Source organism: Rhinolophus ferrumequinum, chromosome 26 (assembly GCF_004115265.2).
Source record: "Rhinolophus ferrumequinum isolate MPI-CBG mRhiFer1 chromosome 26, mRhiFer1_v1.p, whole genome shotgun sequence".
NCBI classification, from domain to species: Eukaryota; Metazoa; Chordata; class Mammalia; order Chiroptera; family Rhinolophidae; genus Rhinolophus; species Rhinolophus ferrumequinum.
This window is the reverse complement of record NC_046309.1, coordinates 1,967,466-1,989,289: the sequence shown is the minus strand read 5'-3', so window position 1 is coordinate 1,989,289 and position 21,824 is coordinate 1,967,466. Positions and strand designations below refer to the sequence as shown.

The 21,824-nt window shown below is 56.1% G+C and overlaps 1 protein-coding gene and 1 non-coding gene across 2 annotated transcripts in view; both read left to right on the top strand.

Moving 5' to 3' along the window:
• DPP6 (dipeptidyl peptidase like 6) overlaps nucleotides 1–20,654 on the top strand; it is a 426,206-nt gene extending 405,552 nt beyond the window's left edge. Inside the window, exons 18-26 of the mRNA XM_033098964.1 lie at nucleotides 2,861–2,959; nucleotides 6,572–6,641; nucleotides 7,492–7,686; nucleotides 10,693–10,747; nucleotides 14,231–14,342; nucleotides 15,894–15,952; nucleotides 16,550–16,622; nucleotides 16,732–16,805; nucleotides 18,817–20,654. Coding sequence (XP_032954855.1) covers nucleotides 2,861–2,959; nucleotides 6,572–6,641; nucleotides 7,492–7,686; nucleotides 10,693–10,747; nucleotides 14,231–14,342; nucleotides 15,894–15,952; nucleotides 16,550–16,622; nucleotides 16,732–16,805; nucleotides 18,817–18,960 — 881 coding nt within the window. The 3' untranslated portion in view covers nucleotides 18,961–20,654. The remainder of the gene's footprint in view (nucleotides 1–2,860; nucleotides 2,960–6,571; nucleotides 6,642–7,491; nucleotides 7,687–10,692; nucleotides 10,748–14,230; nucleotides 14,343–15,893; nucleotides 15,953–16,549; nucleotides 16,623–16,731; nucleotides 16,806–18,816) is intronic.
• Nucleotides 8,656–8,729, top strand: TRNAT-GGU (transfer RNA threonine (anticodon GGU)). The gene has a single exon. It is a non-coding gene; the product is annotated as a tRNA-Thr (tRNA).
• Nucleotides 20,655–21,824: the final 1,170 nt, after the last annotated feature.

The window sequence follows — 21,824 nt, the reverse complement described above, 5'->3', positions numbered from 1 at the left end:
TCCTTCAGGCCAGCTGAACTCAGCAGGCTGCCAGACAGCACTGCAACCTGGGTGACGTTTCTCCTGCAGGATCAGCATTGAAGACTGCTAGGTGATGTCAGAAACAGCCAAGTCAAGTGCACACACAGAGAGAAGTGTGTATTGTAGCAACTGGAGTTTCGTGGTCCCGCCAGCACTGCCCCCAGCAGGCTCCCCAGCAGAAGCCCTCGCGGCTCCAGAGCCGGAGGCTCGGTGCGGCTGGTCTGATGGGGGCGGGTGGGTCTCTGTTCTTGTCAGTGATGGCCCTGCACCTGTGTGCCGGCCAATTCCACTCAGGTTGTGAGTTTCCATTTCTCTAGTTTGACCCACATCCGCACACCCCCAGGTCCCTTCCCTGTCACCCCTGGCCAGAGAGGTAAAGCTCGCAGGTCTTGGCCAGTGGAGGCTTCTGTGTAAGCTCTGTGCCCTGGCTCCTACAATAAGCCTGGGTTTGGGGAGCATTGGTGGATTTCCTCATAGTCCCAGAACTAACTAAACGTCGTAACTTGGGGGTGTCGTTAGTCCCTTGAGCACCGTAGACCTGCCAATCAATTTAATGCAAGTGTCCTTTGGTGTCGGTATAGGCTGTTTTACGCCCGGAGCAGTGGTGGATGGGCCTCGATGGCTCCAACTCGTATCACTCAAGAGTCTCAACCTTCTGACAGCCTTCGGGCTTTCAGAAACACCCAGGAGGACCTCTCGGTCCTTCCTACTTTCTTCTCCAGCACAGACCTTCTTGGAAACACTTAGGAACAGGGAGAAAGAGTTGAGTTGAAACCCAGACGCAGTTACCACGGAGATATGTCATTTCCAAGTTCTGAATCAGATTTCCACAAACAGGTCTTCCCCGGTTTCCCCTGAGATGGGACTGAACACTGATGTCTTAGGTGAGGAGATAAGGAGGGAACCAGGCAAATGACCAAAATTAGTGCAGTTGGTGTTCAGTGTACCTGAGAGGGATGGTCTCTCTGCCAAGGTGACGGCTGGGTTGGTGGAGGAGGAGGAGCCAGCAGAGAGAACGCCAAGCAGAGAACAGCACGTGCAAAGGCCCTGGGGCAGCGAAGAACGTGAAAATACTACACTTCTCATTATCCTGCGGAGCTCCCTTCTAGTCTCCCCACCCTGTAAATCTGAAAAGAACATGGGTAATAAATAGTTACTGTCTTCTAAACCACCTCCTCTCGACTGACCGTGTGTGCCTGGAACTCCGCGCTAAGGATGAAGGGCATTTGGACTCAGAAAACTAACTGCCATCTCTGCTCCACTAGGAGTGTGGGCGTGGGTGTGGAGCAGGCAGGGGCACGCGTGTTCCTTCCTCGCCATGCATGTGCGGCCGCAAGGTGGGACGCGGCATCGCTCAGGCCACATCTCCGGGCGTCAGGATTGGGGTCGCGTCTGCTCAGACCTGCATGCACATCCCGTAGACACAGCTGTCCTTTCCAGCGGTCTGCAAAGGGCACCCTTTCCTGCATGCTGTGTGGTGTTCAGAATCTGCCGTCGCCGTGGTCCAACTTCGGATTTGTTTTAAACTCTACCTGTTAGAAAATCACTTTCACCATTTCTCCCCTCAGCTCTTCACCCAAGTTAAATGTTCAAATACGTGTCCAGCCACGTCTAAAACACATTTTTGTTTTGTTTCTGTGCTCGTCACAAGCCTTGGGAACATTCGCTCCCCTCTGGCCCTGTAGCAGTTTGTGGTCTTGCTCAGTGACGGTCCCCTGGATCCTGCGGCCCCACTGACAGCCGTGTGTTGCTTCCCAGACAAAGACAGTCAGTGCTGGCACCGCTTGTTGTGACACTGTAGCCTGCAGGTGCCTTTGCGGTGTCACTGTCGAGTGCCTGTTGTCCTTATAGGGAGTTACTGTGGGAGGATGGTTTAACGGTCATTGTAACCCTGCTTGTGATGTTCATTTATTCTTTAAAATGTTCCTGAAGGTTTCAAATTGATTTGATGAGCGAAAGGTCAAGTCTCTCGAAGACAAAATTCCCTTTCACGGTGAACCACACGTTGTCCTCATGTGGAGGCTTGACGTGAGAAAGGAAAAAAGGAGGTCAGATGGTTCTTACGACATATCAGCTGGTGACACGCAGTGGGAAGGCCATTTCTGTAGGAGGTTAATGACGCAGAGGACGGCACCCTTGCAATGGGAGAACTGTGCACGCAGGGCATCTGTGTCTTGTGACAAGCGAAGGAGCGAGGGGGGTGCTGAGCGCCCTGGGGCGCAGACACAGTCCCACGTGTCTCTAACGTGGGGGGCACAGGGCTGGTCCCCTGCGTTGTCATCACTGCTCATGTGGCTGCATTCACTGTCAGCTCACGTGCCCCTCCCAGCTAAGGGCTCCAAAGCCAGATCACCTCCTGTGGATGGGAGGAAACCGGAATCCGGTTTTCCTGGAGACTTTCGTAAAGATCAGAGAGCAGCTTCTCTCCTTTCCTCCTTTGGGAATTGTGGTCCCTGGCTTTGGAGAACCGCGTGTCCTAACAGATACACAATCTTGGTTTCCCCAGCCCAGCAAGCAGTCTTGAGATAAACCGTACCCAGACTGATTTGTGTAGGGAGAAAAGCCACAGAGAGCAGAAACCTGAGAGGCAGGGGCGCCGGCCCCAGGGGGAAGGGTCTTCCGCTGCCCCAGCTCCTGGCTGGAGACCAGGCCTCCCCCTCATTATCGTGTGGCCTCTGCAGGGGATTGAATGTTTCCGTGTCTTGGTCCGTGAGATAGAAACAGTGCCGATCGCCTGCAGAACTGGTGTACGAATCGGAGGCGTGACGTCCATGAAGACGCATGGCTCCCCTCACTGGTGGCTGAATCTGAATGAGCCCTTTTTGTTTCTCTCTTTCAGAAATGTTTGACCTGGAAACAAACGAACACGTACAGAAGGCCATAGACAACCGACAGATGCCTAAGACGGAATACAGGAAAATCTACGTGGAGGATTATAGTAAGTGCTCCTTTTCCCCTTTGAAAGGGAAAGCAAGCCACCTGCCACGCATGGCTCCCCAACCCAGTCCTGGCCTGACGGCTGGAAAAGCCTCCCCACCAGCCCCCAAGGGAGCCTGGGGCTGGGGAGTGGGGAGGCCCCCTGTACTGAGCTTGCAGGGCGGATGGTTTAAGTAAGGTCCCAGGCTGAAACACTGTCCTTTAGGGACGTGTCGTGACACCGTCCAGGGAGAACATCCTCCCCTGGGAAAGAAATTCCTTTCCTGTGCCACGTGCTACTTTTGCTACTTCTTCATCTTAACCTCTAAGTCCTGATCCTTGCACCTGGAGGGATACGCGATGAGGGATTTGTGTGTTGACACAACCTGAGACACATCCAGCCGTCTGCCTTTCAAAGAGAGCCTGACCCTGGGCTGGGGTCACGGGACGGTACCGAGGACGGTGCCACTTGAATGGGCTCCATGCAGTCAGCTTTGGGTTGGCCAAGAAGAGGGGAGAGTGCATTTCTGCGGAGGGAGCCCCATGAGCCGGCGCTCAGGCAAGAATAAGCATCACTCATTGTTGGGGGTCGGGAGCCTGTAGGCTGTCAGCGATTCAGAGAGACCCCCACTCCCCAGAGCCTCCAGTCCCTTCAGAGGCCACCTGCCAAGACACCCTGGTCCCATCATCGGGCCACATGGAGTCACACAAGATTAGAACTTTTCTGCCCATGGCTAGAGATACGTGTAGGGCCCCGTGTTCACTCCAGAGAGTCAGAAATATGATGTGTTTCAGATCCCTCTTCTCCACCCCCACAGCTCAGAGATTCTCTTTTAAAATACCAGTGTGAGCACTCGATAAAGGAATGAATAAGGAAGGATCTAGAGGTGGAGAAGTAGTAAACTTAGGAAAACCTTAAATGGAGGCTGTGAAGTTTTGCTTTGGCCAAGAAATGTGGTTCTGTCCAGTGACTTCCCACAAGTTCAAAGGCCATTCCCACCATCTCACTGGGGCTTGGGTTTCTCTCGGATTTCCATGAGCTGCACTCAGATACCACAGGGCGCACCCAGCCCTGGAACCACGGGCAGCTTTGAGTGTCCCTGGAGCCTACGACACGGCAGGCAGAGCCCACAGGCAGATGCATGTGCAAGTAGGAGAGGAGCCGTAAATGAAAGAGGGAGACGGGGCATCCACACGCCAGTCGTCAGGGCTCAGAGGAATCGGAGAAGAAAACGGAGAGGCAGGAAGGCCGCAAGTCCAGGCAGAATGCGAGGACACACGAGCCTCCAGAGTGCCAAGTCCGATGGAAGGAAGGGACAAAGGATGAGACACCAGCAAGAATCATGAGCCTCTGTATGGTGTCCGTCAGGACAAAATCAAGCCACCAAGTCCGGCTGGCCTGAAACCTACAGGCAGCGGGCAGGACGTGGAAACCCCTCCCAACATGAGGGGGCTACGTGTGCCAAGCAGGACGCCGAGCCAACCGAGTAACTGCTTGTTCGTCTTAACGAACCCTTTTCCCTGCAGAGGTGTTTTCTACATAGAGAGTTACCCTGGAGAGTGCAGTGTATTCTGGGGTAGAGAGCCCAGCTGGGAAGACTTTATATTCCAAGGCCTCGTGTTAAAGGAAACTGTCCCGCCCACTGGATAATGTCCTTGACGGGTTCAAACTCCCACACAGAACCTGGAGTCCAGGCACTCAGATTCAAGTTCATGAGGAACCTCACATTAACTGGATAGATATTTTTGTGCTGTCCTTTTATAAGGAAGAACCAAACGGCAAGAAAACAAGACAATTTTACATTGATAGTGGATGGATGATAGATAGGTGATGGATGGATGGATGGACGATGGATGGATGGATAGATGGATGGATGAATCCACAAGCAAGCAGCTTCTACATGTTTGTTGCAATCCCCCTATACCTTCCATATCCATCCATAGACCTCAGGACAGGCTCCATAATTTGCAGGACCCAGTGCAAAAGGAAACCATGGAGCTCTTCACTCACAGCTTATTACAACAGCAGAGCATGAAGCCGACGCGCCCTGCCTGCCTGCACAGGTCGCAGGCCTGAACGCCAGCCCACTGGACCTCTAGGGCCACACGTTAGGTGCCTGACATCCTCCCACCCTCCACCCCCATCGCAAGTTTTCTGGAACCCTCCCTCACATCTGTTGCTTCTGACCGCAGCCTTTGAGGCCAGAGCCTAGTCCTTTGCGAGATTCCTTCTCATCCCCTAAACCCAGTGTCCGCCTCCATCCACTCTGCACACTGCTGTTACGGTACATTTCCCAAACCCGACAGCACTAATGGGGGGAATGCCATCCCTCCTCAAACAATGCGTAGAAGACCTTTAGAAACCAGTACGCTTCCACCTTTTGCCACACGCGCGTTCTTGTCCACTGAGGTTTTCCTTGACGGGGATGGAAGTGAAGAAGCAAGGCCAGCAGGCACGGCTGTGTGTCGGCCCAGCACCTGAGCCGCACGCCTTTGGGGCCACAGACAATCAGAAAAATACCACTTTGCCGACCTGTTTCTGGCTTGTGTTGTTACGTTTTTTCATTTGATGCTACCAGGGGCTACAGCTTTAACCTGAACCAATACAGCTTCTGGAAAGGCTGTCAGGAAAGGCCGTCTGCCCGTCCTGGCCGAGTCCCGCCCGCGGGCTTCTCCGTGGCAGAGGGCAGCCCACACCATGTTTTATGGATGTTTCGGTGATGAAGTCTCAGCTTGCCTTTCTGCAGGTCCCCGAGCTATTGATCCAATTTGCAGGCCATTAACATTGGGCAGAATCAGGAATGAGGCCCTGGTCAGAGAGGCAGCTGAGCCACCCCCGAGCTGGGGTGGATCTATAGTAATTCTCCTGAAAAAGCCACTAACTCCCATTTAATTGCTAATCTGGGTTGTAGTTCACATCAATAAACAATTTGTAACTTAGGCCAGAGGTTTGTTTTAGGGGGAGACAGAGGGAACTGCTAAGGAAAATTCCCCGCCCTCCGTCACTGGATCCTAGGCTGCCCAGAACCAGTCAGATGACCCAGCTCCCATGGTGTGTGTGTGTGTGTGTGTGTGTGTGTGTGTGTGTGTCCGTGTCCGCAGGCAGGCACACCTGCCCAGCACCAGCCTGCAAACAGTGAGGCCTGCAGAGCCCCCTGGCTTTGCACAGAGGGTCCCCATGGGCTCTCAGCCTCTCCCTCCGGGCTGCACCCCCAGCCTCACAGCCCGCGGTACCCTCGGTCTCTTCCGAGGGCACATGCTGCAGCCGTGCCCCCTGGTAGAGAGACACAAGCTGCCCTCAGGTTTCATTTCTCCCTACCTGGCTCTAACCACTCGCAAGCACTCAGAGCAATACAGCTGTTTCTGTTTTCCAGCACACTATGAGGTTGAATGGAAGCTTCAGATCGAGACACTAAGCCTCAAAGATGTCGGGTGTCGCACGCCAGACCCCGCAGGGAGCCTGGGTCACGAGACGAAGGCCGGAGCCAGGCCTGTGTGTGGCTGAGCCCCGTGTCCCCCAGGGTGCCCTCCTCCCCACTCCCGAGAGTCAGACACCCGGTGCCCTGCCCCCGCCCGCCCCTGCCTCCCTGGCCCGCGTGGCACCTGACCTGCCACCTTCTGTTGCTTCTCCTAGGTCTACCTGTGCAGATTCTCAAGCCGGCGGTCTTCACGGACACCTCCCACTACCCCTTGCTGCTGGTGGTGTGAGTACTGTGCCGCTTCTTCTCTCGGGGTGCTTGCTGGGGCCTCGGGAACACATGAAAAAACAGTATCAGACTTAAGTCAGTGACAAGAGGGAGGAATGTTGCAAAGCAAACGCTTGGGTCGTCATCTGCCAACGTCGTCAGGTTCTTTTCATAATTATCAGTGACCCCAGATGTCAAAGGACAGGGCTCTGTGTCCCCTTGGGGCAGTTTGTTACAGAGAGCAGCTCTTCAGTCACGCCCCGTGGTCGCTGGCTCAGACGCAGGCAGGAAAGCTGGTGACACAGTCAGGCCGTACCTGGGTGGGCAGGTGCTCTGAGGCTCACCTGGGCCCGAGAAGCAGAGGCCGGACACCCGAGAGCTGGCTCTGCCCACTGCCCGCCGGGCTGGCCTGAGCAGCATTTTCAACAACGAAACTGCCCTGAAGCCCGTGCGTTTGCCAGCCAAGAGCTGTTCCGGATACTCCTGCTGATGGACAGACAGACGCCCTGGTTCTGGTTCTGAGAACGTCCCCGAGCTGTCTGACCACTCCGGAGGCGTGCAGTCCTGCCTCGGGCTGTTACTGGGAGGGAGGCTGGCCAGGTGCTGCTTTCCCTCCTGTTCATCCTGTTCCCCCCAAAAGGAAAATCATGGGGAAGCCTCCCCACACCCACCGGCGTACTAGTGAGTGATTAGTACCCGCGTGTCCATTTAAAAGGCCCACTGGCAGCACTGGCCCACCTCTAAGGAGTCGGCACATGGTGGCCTGGGGTTGTGGGTCCCCTGCTGGGTGGCACAGCCCTCTGGGAAGAATCCCATGTCCCCAGGGTCTGTGACACAGCGTGCCAAGGACCTGGACTGTCTTTTCCAGGGACGGCACCCCGGGCAGCCAGAGTGTGGCTGAGAAGTTCGAGGTGACCTGGGAAACGGTGATGGTGAGCAGCCACGGAGCCGTGGTGGTGAAGTGTGACGGCCGAGGCAGTGGCTTCCAAGGCACGAAGCTGCTGCACGAAGTGAGGCGACGGCTGGGCTTCCTGGAGGAGGAGGACCAGGTGGAGGCTGTGCGGTGAGGCTCCCCCCGCACCCCCCGGGGCCCCAACCCAACAGGAGAGGCAGGAGGGGGCACGTTTTCTGCGGGACCACACTAATCCTCCAAGATGTGTGTCCTGTCAGTGCACGCACTTTGCATGTGAAATATTCCAGAGTGAGTATCCCCACCAGTGACGCTCTCCCACAGACTTTTACACTGGTTTTCCACAGCGAGGTAGCTTGTCTGTTTGGTCCAAAAACAAGGTACAGAGGCCGTGCCAGGTGCTGGGCACAGACCTCAGCCAGTGTCCACGCTCCTCTCTGCCGTTCTTCACGAGGGGGAGAGGAAGGAGGGGGAAGGACAGACAGACGGAGAGAGACAGAGTGTGAGTGAGGATGGGTCCATGGAGTGGGTCACCTTGTCACTGAGAAAAGGACCCCTGTGCACATCCAGGTGGCCAGTCAGAACGTCCTGTGCAGCCCAAAGAGCGGCACTGTTTTTGACATGCCTGTCACGGACTCAGCAAGACCAGCAGTGTTCTGGGGACCAGAAGGAGGCTTAGCACCAAGGGACGGATACTCAGGATTATTGTTGAGTTTTATTGTTGCCCTGGAAAAAAAAAAACACAAGACCCTGTGCTGGATGATGCCTGGCCTTCAGGCTCCCCGGGTAGAAGTGCAGTTTTCAGTCGTGTGGTGCAGTGGGCGGTGGCACCAAACAGACTAACTGCCGAGACGTGTTGCGGGAACATTTCAACCCAACCAACAGACTCACATACTTAGAAGGACGAGAAGGGCCAGGAAAACACAGATAATGGGGCCCCACATGGTGATCAGCATCGTGGATGGGAGGGCCGTGACGCTGGAGCCTGGGCTGGTGGAGAAGGTGGCACACAGAGCCCAGGCTGGTGCACCTCTGTGGACTGAAGGACCGTAAGGAAGCATGGCACCTCATGCCACCTGTCATCATGCCTGTGTGCGTTGCAGGTTTAAAAAATTCGGGGGTGGCTAGTTAGCTCAGTTGGTTAGAGCGTGGTGCTGGTAGCACCAAGGTTGCCGGTTCGATCCCCGCATTGGGCCGCTGTGAGCTGAGCCCGCCTTTAAAAAAAAAAAAAAAAAAAGTTATTGATTGCTTTAAAAATTCACTTCATTGCCTTTCCAAAACATTTGCTCTCTTGTAAAAAGACGGTGTGCACTGAGTTGGTAATCTTTAAATGGATGAAGCAACGAATGAGGAACTGAAGGGCCCCAGGTCCTCCAGGGAGATAGGAGCTAGTGGCAGAGCGGCAGGGGCCATATCCAGAGCCCAGCGTGGGTCCCAGACAGAAGATACAGAGCAGGGAGGAATGTCTGCAGACCTCATAGCCAAGGAAGCTGCGTCTGTTAGAAGCTTCGGCCCGGAAGTTTACAACACACACACCAGGTCAAACGTGCGTCAAAGATAAGATCTCCGTGGGCCCTGGAAGTCCAGAGGACCAGCAGTGCCACCAGAGCCCCAGGCCTCTGCGTCTCTCCACGTGGCCCACCCCCGTGGCCTCATCCAGGGCTGACTCCCCTGGGCTCGCAGGATGGCCGCCTGGGCTCCTCCCTGCCTCCGAGACCCTCCTCCTTTACGCCTTTGCCACCCCCCTGCTGCTTCCTGTCCTCGCCCACCCTGGTCTGACCCCTCCCAGTGGGGCCCAGGCCTCCGGCCCACCAAGGACACGGCGTCCTTCAGGCACACCGCAGCCCCCGCCCTGCAGCTGCTCACGCGTGGAGCTGCCCCACCTCTGAGAACGGGACAAAAGGACAAAAGGCTGTTTCACACGCGCAGTGTTTCCTAAAAAGAAGGAATTCCTAAAAACAGGCAGACCCTGTTCCAGAAAACCAGTAAATAATGTAAACTCTTAAGCCACTGAAGCTTTCAAGAATGGGACCCCATCGCACATGCACGGCCGTCAGAAAACACGCAGACTTTCCTGGGAAGCTGGCACCCCAGTGTTTCAAGCCAAAGCACACGTGCGAAGCTCCGTGTAGGATGTGGGCTGTGTTGTCGTTAGTCAGAGAGAAACAGCCCAGTTCTATCAGGTGAAGAACCATGAACACAGCTCCCAAAGCTCCTGGGCCCTTTCCTGATTCTCCAGCCTTCCTCCACCTCACGGGCCTGTCCTGGAGCCTGTGGGTGACACTTCCCATAGCAGATGACACAGCAGAGTCCCCTCGCAAGCCAAGCCGCTGTGTAAGGGAAGAGGACAGCTGTGAATGGACAGTGTGGACGCAGCTGGCACTCGGAGCGCAGGCGCAGAGCAAACAGCCTGGACCGGCTCCTGGGGACAAGCCCGCCCCTCGAAGGACAGATGTGGAAAGTGGGAGACACACATTCCAGACAGAACACACTGGGAGAGGCTGGAGGGGGCGCAAAGGCACAGCCTTGCAGGCACACTGACCACCAGTGTGGGTGGGGCTGGGGGCCGGGGGGGGAGGAGGACAGGAGGGGCTAGAAGCACGCAAACTGAGTGATTTGAGGGCAGATGAATAAAGGAAGCACCAGCCATGGGGGATTCTGCCACCCAACAGGCACAGGACAGGGACCCTCCTACACCGCCCCCCCCCCCGGGAGCTGGGGACAAAGGACACTGCAGGGTAATGGAGACCAGTGCAGCACAGAACCAGAGCTCCTTCCTCTTCTCCCCGCTGACCCCGGAGGAGGCTGCCAAGGGTCGGGGTGGATGGGAGTCATGTGAGCCAAGGGAGGGGGGTGGCAAGGGGAGGAGAGGGACCCCAGCAGGGCCCAAAGGTCTCCAGAACGGCCTCGGCACAGCAAGCTTTACGTCCCTGGGTGCTCTGCAGAGCTACTGCGGGGACGCCTGCAGTGTTTAAGGTGGGTACGGCCTGTGCACCCCCAGAGAGAAGCAGCAGGGAACTGGATTAGAATCCTAACATTCCCTTGATTTAAATAGGGTCGTCATGCTTGACGCGGGTGGGAGGCACAGCTCCGGGCCCCGGGGACGCAGGACACGCCACGCTGCGTCCTGAACACCCACTCTCTTCTTGGGCCTTGCAGGACGATGCTGAGGGAGCAGTACATTGATAAGACGCGCGTGGCCGTGTTTGGGAAGGTGAGCTCTGCTGTCGCGTGTCACCAGCCCCTGCTCAGGAGCGCCAGCTGCGTCACCCCCCAGACCCAGTCCTGGTTTACTGGGAATGTCGCCGGCCTGGTGGCGTGTCAGCAATCTCTGCTTTAAGAGTGAGAGGTTGGGTGTTTTGTGATTCCAGCAAGGGGAGCCCCGCGTGTGACCGCTCGTTTGTCGGAGTTGCTTTGTACATTATCGCAGGAAAGACAGAAAGAAGTCGACCCTGGAGGGCGCACGTTCTCTGGTTCCTAAGGGCCTGCCGTCGTTCTGGCTGTGCAGCCAGGAGAGAAGGGAAGGCAGGAATTCATGTTCTGTCTTTATCTCTGTCTGTCTCCACATGCGGTCCCTCCATTAGTTTACCAAGTTCACTACAGAGAAGGAAGGGCACGGAGGGGCACGCTCTGAGCCAACCAACCCGTAGCTTCTGTGGGGTGGGCCGTGTCCGGGGGCTGCAGCCTGAGGCATGGCCGTGGCTGAGGCAGGTGCCGGGAGGGCCACCTCGTACCTCCCATTCTCACACGGCCCAGAGACCCTCGGCCTCTTGCGATCCAGAAGGCAGGAGGCTGATGGAGAGACACAGGTCCGTCTGCCTGAGGGAGGGTGAGTCACAGCACAAGCCGCACAGTGGTCCCCCTGCAGATGGCAGCTTGGACAGGTAGCCATCAGAATACCTGCCTCGTCAGCACCTCCGGAGCCTGTGATGGGAGCTGTGTGCCAGCTCCTCGGGTGCTCCCTGCCGGAGGTGAGGTGGGGGGAGGCCCGGTGGCTCCCCTCCGTGGCTGAGGGCCAGACCAGAGCCTGGACACAGAGGCCAGAGGCGCATCGGTACGTGCAGGACCCCACTGCTGTGTGGGGCTCAGAGCCAGTGGGATTCTTCATGAGTGTGACTCGAGTGTCCACCCTGGTCACACGCCCAACCCCACGTGGGGAAGTTACTGGCCAACAGCCCAGGGCAGGGCGCCAGGCCCCGGCCAGTCTACGCCCACCCTTCACTGCTCCCAAAACACACAGTACCATTCCCGAGGGCTGGGCCTCCCATGTCAGGCACCGAAGGAAGCACAGACCCCACCCGGGACCTGTGAGCATGCACGGGGGAGGCAGAAGACGGAGCAGTCATCGCGTGGAAAGCTGGCTTTCAGCACGTGGGCAGCGAGCGTGCTGTACAGCCTCAGAGAGCTGCTCACGACCGTCTGTCAGCGAGACGGGCCTAGGAAGTGTGCTCACTGCTCGTGGATGCTCCTTAGTCATTCCGAGAGCGTGGGCTCCGTAACCACACCCACCCGCCTGGCGCTCATCAGCATTCTGCAGGCTGTCCTCACACCCCTTTCTACCCCCGAAATGAGTCTCGCCTGCCCCCGGAGCTATGGCCTCTCTACAGGTGTCCTGGGGACCTGGGGAGGGACACCCGCCCACGGCGGAATTTGGCTCCTGCTAAAACCCTGGGAGGCCCTGGGGTCCCTAGGGAAAATACGTGCAGGAGCTTTTTTTAAAAAAAGACTATTTTTGGGAGCAGTTGTAAGTTCACAGCAAAATTGAGGCATAAAAGAACTCCCCCCGGCACCACCCCCACACAGCCCCCACCACTAGCAAATCCCCCACCAGACGGTACGTTTGTGACGCTGGATGAACCTACAGCACACGTCATCACCACCCGGAGCCCATCGCGGGCATTAGGGGTCCCTCGTGGTGGTGGCCATTCCGTGGGTTCGGACAAATGTGGAATGACATGTACCCACCATCAATTAAACTGTCACACAGACTAGTTTCATTGCCTTAAAAGCCTCTTTGTTCCACCTGTTCACCCCTCCGCCCCGCAGCCCCTGGCAAACACTGACCTTTGTACTGTCACCATGGTGTTGCCGACCCAGCGTGTCACGTGGCTGGAATCGTCCAGGTGTGGCCCTCGCAGTCCGGCTGCGTTCACTGGGCAGCATCCCAGCTTCCTTGGTCTGCACGAGGACTCTAACAAAACGGCATCGAACAAAAGCCAAGCCAGAGAATAAACAGGCATGAATCATTGATTTCCCACAAACAACTGGGTGGGGGGGATCCATTATATTAAAACAAACAATAATAAAGTGAAGAAGCGAAGTCAGGTGGATTTTGACGATGCCGAGGAGTGAAGGAAACGGCCGCTCCCAGCTGTTCCGTAATGTGCCTCGCATCTTTCCATGGCTTGGGCGCTCGTTGCTTTTAGGTGCTGAGCAAGGTCTCAGTGTCTGGACCGACCGCAGTTTGTTTTTCCTTCACCTCCTGAAGGGCGTCTTGGCTGCTTCCATGTTTGGGCAATTATGAGTGAAGCTGCTGTAAGCGTCTGTGTGCAGGTTTCTGTGTGGACGTAGTTTTCAGCTCCTCTGGGTAAATACCAAGGAGCGCAATTGCTGGGTCGTATGGTGACAGCGTGTTTAGTTCTGTAAGAAACCACCACTGTCTCCAAAGTGGCTGCACCCTTTGCGTCCCCACCAGCAGTGACTGAGAGTTCCTGTGGCTCCACGTCCTCGCCAGCGTTTGGTGCTGTCGGTCAACACATTTTTAAAAAAAACAAACGGCAGAATGACTTGGAAGGACTTGCAGATTCCATCAACAATAAGTATTACCAGCCAGAAACCAAAAAGCATCTTGCATTGTCATTAAGACAAGGTATTGCTGTTCTACTAAAGGGACGCTGTTCTAATGTAACACAAACAGTTAATTGTATGGTGAGTTGGGCGTGGTCTCCTTCAGGCACGTGGGTTCCCCACACTCCGCTGTCTCACCCAGGTGCTCACACAGCTCGAGCCACCCCCGGGCCCTGCCCTGCTTCTCTCGGGCCTGTGCTCCCCTCGCTGCCACCTTTGCTCATCAGAACATCTGTGGCCTATTCCCTCTGGGTCTTCCAGGACACATCGGAACCAACGGGCTTTGACGGCTCCCATGACACAGAATGTTGCAACGTCTTGCTTCCTCTGGGAGGCCCCGCTGGAAGTGGGGTCTTTTATGTGGACCCCAAGACAAGGGCAATTTGGAACGTAAGGGATTACCCATGCCCGTGACACACGGAGCTGAGCAGGACGGGGGCCCTCTGATACCGCTTCCTCTTTGCCCCCCACCCCTCCAAAATCACACAGAACAGTCGGCTCTGCCCGCAGACAAGGCGTCCGCCAGAAACACTGTGTGACGGTGCCCAGCTGGGACGCACTTGATAATGACCCTCTTACCTAGCGGCCCACAGCCTACCTCCGGGTCACTGCGTTTTTCTTCGTGTCACTTGAAACTGAGGCCCCAAAGAGGGAAAGGCTTACACTACATAATAGTTAGTTGGAAAGGTCGTTGCTTTCCATGTACCTCCCTTAAAATTTTTTCTAAGTTGAAATTAAGACAAGGGGAGGGGGTGCTCCATGAAAATGGATGCTTGCGTCTGAAGCTGTCTTCGTGGCTGAATCGTTGACGTTTCGTGCCCCCACTTCCCTCCCTTTCTCTCTCTCCCAGGATTACGGTGGGTACCTGAGCACCTACATCCTCCCGGCGAAGGATGAAAACCAAGGTCAGATTTTCACCTGTGGCTCTGCTCTCTCTCCAGTAACAGACTTCAAGCTCTACGGTACGGTCTGGGCTAGACAAAGAGCCGGGCCCCCCGCACGGCCACCTGCCTTCCCTTCCGCTCTGCGTCCCCACCTGCCTCCCCCACCTCGGGCGCCCACAGTCCACGATAAACAACATGCGGTTGTAAGGCTCACGGGTGAAACCTGGGAGAGGAGAGGGAGGGTTTCAAGCCACGTGTTCTGAGTGAAAGTGGCCCGTCCACTGATGCCCTGAACCGTGTCCCAACATACATGACCAGGCCCTGAAAACACAGCCGTAGCCGGAGCAGGAAAGCCAGCGGGGTGGGGGGAGGGGGCGGTGTGCTGCAGACCCCACCAGGGCCCCTCCTGGGCTCTGGGTCCCGGCAGGGGGTTGGTGGGCAGGTGGGCAGTTGGGAGAGTTGCTACTTGGTGGTAAGTGAGTGGAGAGCTGAGCGGTCAGCCTGCTGGGCTGTGTTCCCACCTTCGTCCCGCAGTGCCGGACACTCCTGGAGAGAGTGGCTTTCTCGTGGGCAGGAGCCGTAGGCCAGGGACGGTGCCAGGATGACTGGCTGCAGGGAGCAGACAGAGATCAGATTGCCCTGCTGTGGGAACCAGGCCTCCGCCCGGGGAGCAGCCCCACACATGGCTCGATGTCACGATGTCACGGTGGGGGTCCGGGCTCCCTCCACTCCCCCTTCTCTGGTCAGCCAGCCCCTTTTCTCTGAATGGGCGTGGCTTTGTGACATTAACCCCTTTTTAAATGCCCCATGGCGGCACCCTCCCATGTACCCCATCTCCGTGGGCCCCCTGGAGGGACCCAGCAGGCCACAGGCTGCCCACAGATGCACGGACCTTTGCAAAGTGCGTTAATGCAAATTTCAACTTCTAATCATACAAGAACTCTGAACTTGAACTTTTAATCATCTAAAATTAATTTTCCCACGGGAGTGCACGTAGCATATTTTATCTTTTTCAAATTCAGTGAGTCTTTCTTAATTTTTTTAATCACGCCATTTCCAATTTGCCTGCTTTGAATGCACATACATTGACACCCCTTGACTTGTCACCGTGCCCGAGACGGGGAGGGCCTCACGGTGTCCCTCCCACCTGACTGAGGATTTCCCTGGAACCTGTGGAGGCTGTTTGGAGCTTTCCTCCCGCCTTTGCTGGCTGCCCCGGGGTTTTCCTCACAGCCTGGACCAGGGTTCAGAATAGAACCGAGACATGCCAAGACTTTCTTCAAAAATAAGTAAATCCTGATGGGAGTTTGCTTTCCTAGTATTTGTTCCCTCTCCCATATGTGGAAATGAAGTGTACAGTTATCCTGTTTATTTAGGATTCTGACGAATTTGGTTTTTGCTTCATCCGGGTTTCACCATCCCGCTAAAATCCCAGCCCCCGACACTAATATATTTAAGTGTTACCATGGTACCATCTCATTCCCAAGAGATTGCGTGTGGTGTTTTGAAAGCTAACACTTGCCATTCCAGTGGAAGGGAGCCCCCAGCCCCAGCCCTGTCCCCAGCACCCCCGAGTCTGGGGGCTCTGCACAGATGTAGGTACCCCTCTCTTCCTCTGTTTGTGTCCAGCGTCTGCATTTTCCGAGAGGTACTTGGGCCTCCACGGACTTGACAACAGAGCATACGAGGTAGGTTTGGGCACAACTGCCACTTGTCCAGTGGGGCATGTGATGAACCCGGTCACCTCTTCTCTGGGTTCCGCTCTCCCACCCTCCCAGCCCCGGCCCGTGGGGAGCCCACACTCCCTTCCCGGGGCTACTGCTCTCCCCATCGTCCATCAGCGCCCACTCAGAAAAGGCCTGATCCTCCGTGCACCATTCTGTGGTGTGGACTGAGGCGACAGTGACCCCTCGGGCCCGTGTCTCTTCCCGTTCTGGGACTGGAGCCGTCGTCGACTCAATGTGCACATTGCACATGGTGTAGAGAGGAGGCCAGAGTCCCCCGCGGGGCAGGGCTGTGGCCTCCACATTGAACAATGGGAACTGTCTGCCCAGAATGTCACGTCCCTCTGAGGCTGCCTTTTCTCCCTCTTCGCTGTCCCCGTCCTCCTCCCCAAAGGCGTCCACAGGGGGAAGCTGAGGTTCCTGAGCATGCTGTGCATTTCATTGCAGATAGAGAGTACCCCAGTTCCTGGGGCACTGCCCTTAGCCCTCACTCCCTCTCCAGTGCAAATGCCGTGCCCCCTGCAGTGTGGCCACTGACTGTCCCCTTGTCCCTGTGTGCAGATGACCAGGGTGGCGCACCGAGTGGCCGCGTTGGAAGAGCAGCAGTTTCTTATCATTCACGCGACCGCTGACGGTGAGACTCAAGGACAGACCCACTGCAAATCTGGTGGTACGTCGTCGATGGTGGTACGGGTTTTGACAAACACTTTCCTCTTTTTTTTTCTTTTTTTTTTCTTTAACAGAGAAAATCCACTTCCAGCACACAGCAGAACTCATTACACACCTAATTAAGGGCAAGGCGAATTACAGCCTACAGGTAAGTGTGCACACCTCCTCTGTTCACACCTCCTGGAGAGGGGCTCCTCTCTACAGAGAAGGAACCCACAGGGATTCAGCCCGGCCCGTTTCCTCTGTGGGTGCATCTATGCGTGGCTGTCGGAGCCGGGCGGGCCTCAGAATGACAGGCGGACACTTGTGTCCTTTTGCTACTAATGACGCTAGCTCGCCCTGCGCTCAGGCTCTGCTCACACCCCTGAGAAGTCCAGCCCCGCCACCCACTCCCACCTCCACTCAGGCAGTGAGCAGGCCAAGCCAGCAGCACCCGACAGTGACGTTGGTGGTGCCACTGGCCTGTGACAAGGAGGCTGCTGTCCCAGCGTTGCTGAGAGCAATGCTAGCAGGTCCTAAGCCTTCCTCTCACTTACCTCCCTCTGGACAACACCACGTGTTCACTAAACACTAGCTGGGTGTTCCGGAGTTATCTGCGCTGAGCAGTAGGTAAAGAGCGTTACCCTTTCCAAGAGCCAGACTCTCAGCCTTCTCATGGCATCAAGTTCAAATGTAGGCTCTTTCCAGCCATGCACAGTGCTGCTTCTGGAAACTTCTTCCATTTCCTTCCTGACCACCGGTTCCCTTAGGAAAACAGGTATGACCCCACTGGTCTTTTCCGGTCCAGAGATAAATGGGAGGTTTGCTCATCCACGCACCCCATCCACGAGGGTGCTGGCACGGACCTCTGCCTGCCTCCGTCTCCCAGCTCCTGACCTTCCTGCATCCCCGCCTTGTGGAGGGTCACGTGTGGGCTGGGCCGGTCAGGAAGAGGCTCCTGCAAGAACGGGGTTTGGCTCAGGTGGTGATGGATGGGGCCGACAGGATGCTTAATGTTCCGTTTGTTAGGGCATCTTCCACATGGCAGCAGCCTTGGCAGGTTGGCAGGGAGACCTCTATGTGCTAATGCGGACTGCTCCCCGAAACAGCTGTTAAATCAGCTAGGTGCTAAAGTGTGCACACCAGACCCCACGGGTCAGTAAAGGGACCCAGCCAGGGCTGTGTGTGCAGGCACAGCAAATGCCTTAGCAGGCACTCGGTGAATTTGTACCAGTCATCGTCCAGGTAAGGGCATGGGGCCTGGGGACCCAGGGCAGGAGGAGATGTACTTTCTACTGTTTTTTCTGTTCTTCCAAATGTATTCCTCTTGTACTATTTGATGTTCAATGTACATAGAATAGCTCAGCAACATCATTAATGAATAGTCTAAAATAAAAGTGAATACCGTCCTTCAAAGACATAAGAGGAAGACACAATTCAAAATGCAGGAGGCAGCCTGGTATCATGGAAAGAAGGGGGGCTCCCAGGTCAGTTAGACTTGGCTTTGAATCGTGCTGGGGCAGGTACCTGTGTGTGGAAGTGGCGCAGCGCCCCTCGTGTGGAGGAGGTGCCATTACCTTGGGCAATAGAACAGTTAGCGACCATCTTTCTAGCACTCTCCACGGTGCAGGCCTCGTTTGAAGTGTTTCCCGGCTATTATAGCATTTAATTCCCACGACACTGTAAGAGTTCGATGGCACCATGGTAATCATTACCACGTGACACAAGCAGAAACTGAGGCCCAGGAAGCGTACGTGTCCATGCCCACCCGGTGAGTGAGCGGTGCAGCCAGGTGGTGAGCCAGGCTCACCAAGCCCAGGACCGGGCGTGAGCGTGGGACAGCTCCCGTGTCACGGGGGTTATAGAGCTAGCGCAGGCTTCTGGCCACTTCTTCTGGGAGCCCTGAGCCCTGGAGCCTTGGGTCCCCGAGCAAGTATTCGTGTTGCAGACCCCACAGCAGGGGCGGCTGCAGACTCGGCGACGCAGCACCGCGTAACTTAGCGGGTGCGCTGCGCGCAGTGGAGCCTCAGGAGGAAAAGGCACGGGCTGTGCACTGAGGCGCCCCGAGCAGCTCATCTCGGGGGTGGTGGTGGTCAGACGTGGCCGGTGCCTGGCCCGGGCCGTCCATGCAGCCCCCGGGAGGTGGAGCAGGGCCGGTCACCTGTGCGTCTTCCTCGCAGATCTACCCGGACGAAAGCCATTACTTCCACAGCGCCCCCCTCAGGCAGCACCTGTACCGCTCCATCATCAACTTCTTCGAGGAATGCTTCCGGGCCCAGGACAGCGTCCCGACGGTCACAGTGAAGGAGGACGAGGAGGACTGAGCCGGGGCCGCAGCCGGCGCAGCGCGCGCCCTCCCAGAGCAGCACTGGGAACCCCGCCCCCCGCCCCCGCCAGGGCTGGGGTGGGGGGCAGGAAGCGTTCCCGTTCCGTAGCATGTGTGTCTCGGGTCCTGAAGGCGGTTTGGCTTCAGACACCAGCTCCTTCCCGGTGGAGATGCGGCGTGGCTCCCAGGGGCCCCAGGGACATGGGACCATCGTGGCGGGGCCTCCTGCTGGCCGCAGAGTGACTGGTGCCCCCCGCTCGCCCCCAGGAACACAGGACGGGCGGCAGTGAAGACTGGCAGCAGCATGAAGCCCCACCTGCGTGGAGCCCCGCGGTCGCACGGCCGGCCGCTGTCCCCCGCGTGGGGCCCGCTATAGCACAATGTTAACGCACTCGCGCGGAGGTTGGCTTGGTCCTCGCTGTAACTAGGAGACGCGCACTGAAGGGGCTGTACAAAGGATCACTGTAGCTTGGCTAATGGTTAACCTGACGGAATTAATTCGTATTTTTCTATGGTTTTTACCTGACACTGTCTGCGGTCACGGGGTTGTTTTGCTGTGCTGTTTTTTTTTGGTTGTTGTTGTTTGTTTTCCCTTTGTTTTGCTCTGTTTTCTTCAGTCAGTGTGTAAGCCTTTCACTCCTTTAGATGAAGAAACAGATCAGAAGTAACTAACTGCTCTCTCCTCAAGGTCGTCTTCAGACTTCGGAGCTCTTTGAAAACACGGACGGGAAAGAAAACATCCGATACTATTTACTAAAACAAGAAAATGCATAAATAAAAGCTCTCTCCCAGCCAGCGGTATTAGGATTTGGCTTAGCTTTTCTTTGTCCATTTACGTATGTCCTTCGACCTATGCTTTCCTTCCTCGATAAGTTATCCAGTCTTTTCAGATGACCTTTGGTGAAAAAACAGAAGAAGACAAAGCGTTGAGTCCCCCCCCAGCTCTGTCACCTGTGCTGGGGAGACCGGAACCCTCGAGGAAAGTGTCGGCACGTGCCGGCATGTCTCCCGTCCTGCTGCCACGTGCCAGCAGCCGTGTGGACGTTCTGTGCTGGCCTTGGAAGGTGCCCTCTGACCATGCGTACAGCCGGCGTGCCCATGTGTATTTCACGTTGTATATAAAGACGGGCATGTGTGCCAGGCATTGTGCAGTGTCCCCCGCCCCTTCCACGGCCCCCATCGTGAGTTTCGCTTGCATGCCGACACGCTGGCTGGTCTGCACTAAAAGTGCTGGTTTGAACCATACCGCTTACTGTCGTTTCCTCTGGAGCTTGTTCACAAGCCGAGTGTCAGTCCTGAGTTCCGCAGCTCCCGCTCCTGCTGGGGGGTCCTGGACATCTTGCCAGCAGAGAAGATGTGTCCATGTTGCTTTGTGGTGTGTGGGGCTTTGGGTTTCATCTGCGCAAGCTGTGAATGTCAGTCTCGCGAGTCCCACTGGAAGGTGCCTAGCGGGGTTCTTTCTAAGGTGACAACGTCACCTGTTGTGAGAAGGATCGATGTGCCGACCGACAGGACCCCTGGGAATGCTACGTGATCACGCTTTTGCTGTTTCCGTGGCCTTGACCAACTGCAAAGCCGATTAGGTCTGACAGGGACACCAGCTCTGGCCACGAGATCTGGTAGGAGGGACACGAGAATGTGGCATGGTGCGTTTGTTCATCCATGGAATAAAACATTATTTTACCACTTGGAGAGCTCTTTTCTTGCTTTTGCCCCAGCGTGTCACCTTGGAGAACACGCAGAGCGTCATGAAATCTTTCAGGTGCCCACTGAGCCCATGGCCGTGTGTTCTGCAGAGCACGGTGGGGGCAGCCAACACGCCACGTCGAGGCTCCAACAGCGTTGCTCGTAGGAAGGGTGGGACCGATCCTCTGTCCTTGAGTCCACAGTCAGTCAGAAAACGAAAGCCTTGGGGTGAAGACAGATGTCCCCTAAGTAGACTAAAACAGCTCTGCTGAGGCCACAGCACTGCCCACTAGGAAACTTTAGAGAATCCTGCATCTGTTGAAATTTGTTCCCTCATTTGTTGTTGTGACTGCAGTGAGTCCAGTGTAAACATATCCCAGCCTGAAAGCAGAGGGATTGACTAAACCCTTTCAAACCACTGCCCAGCTGGCGCCTCAAAGAAACCAGGTCAGCCCAGTGGACCCCGCTGGGTCAGCCGAACCTTGTCACCCTTCTTGACCAAGAACCAGCAGCAGGCCTGGGTGAGCAGCCCTCTCGGTGCTGGTCCTGAAGGACCCGGGTTCCCTTCTGCAAAGCACAAGCTCCGAAAAGCCAGTTACCATCTGAATCTTGTCCCTCCCATCGCACAGACAGGGGGTCGATTTTAGGCCTGGGAGTCACCTAAAATCACACAGGACGGCAGCTGCAGTGGCAGTCAGATGCCGGCTATTTCCATCGGCAAGACCCCATTTTTAGCCAAAGCGCCATGAAGCCAGGGACCTGTGGGCCTCCTACACTGGTTAGTGGCTTTCAGCGCCAGAGTTTCGGGTATATTCACATCGAGACACTTGGCACACTTGTTGACGGGTGAGGAAATGGGCCCCAACGCCTCCACTTTCTGCTCTGACCACGTTAAGAATGTTAGAGCTTTATGGCTTGAGTTACATCAGCAGATGTGTGGTTTCTAAGTTAGCATTTGTACAGAAAGCTTCATATTCTCTCCAAGTCACACAGACCTTTCGCCAAATGACACCATCACTTGCCTGACTTCAGGAGTGGCTGGGTGGTATGTCTCTCAAAGGAAAGTGTTAGCTTGACCTGCGTGTCTGCCGGGAGGTGGGGTCCTGCTCCCCACTTTCAGGTCTGGATCCCAGCCTGGGGGAGGAGGGCAGGGAGCACGGCTTGCAGTGAGCTGGG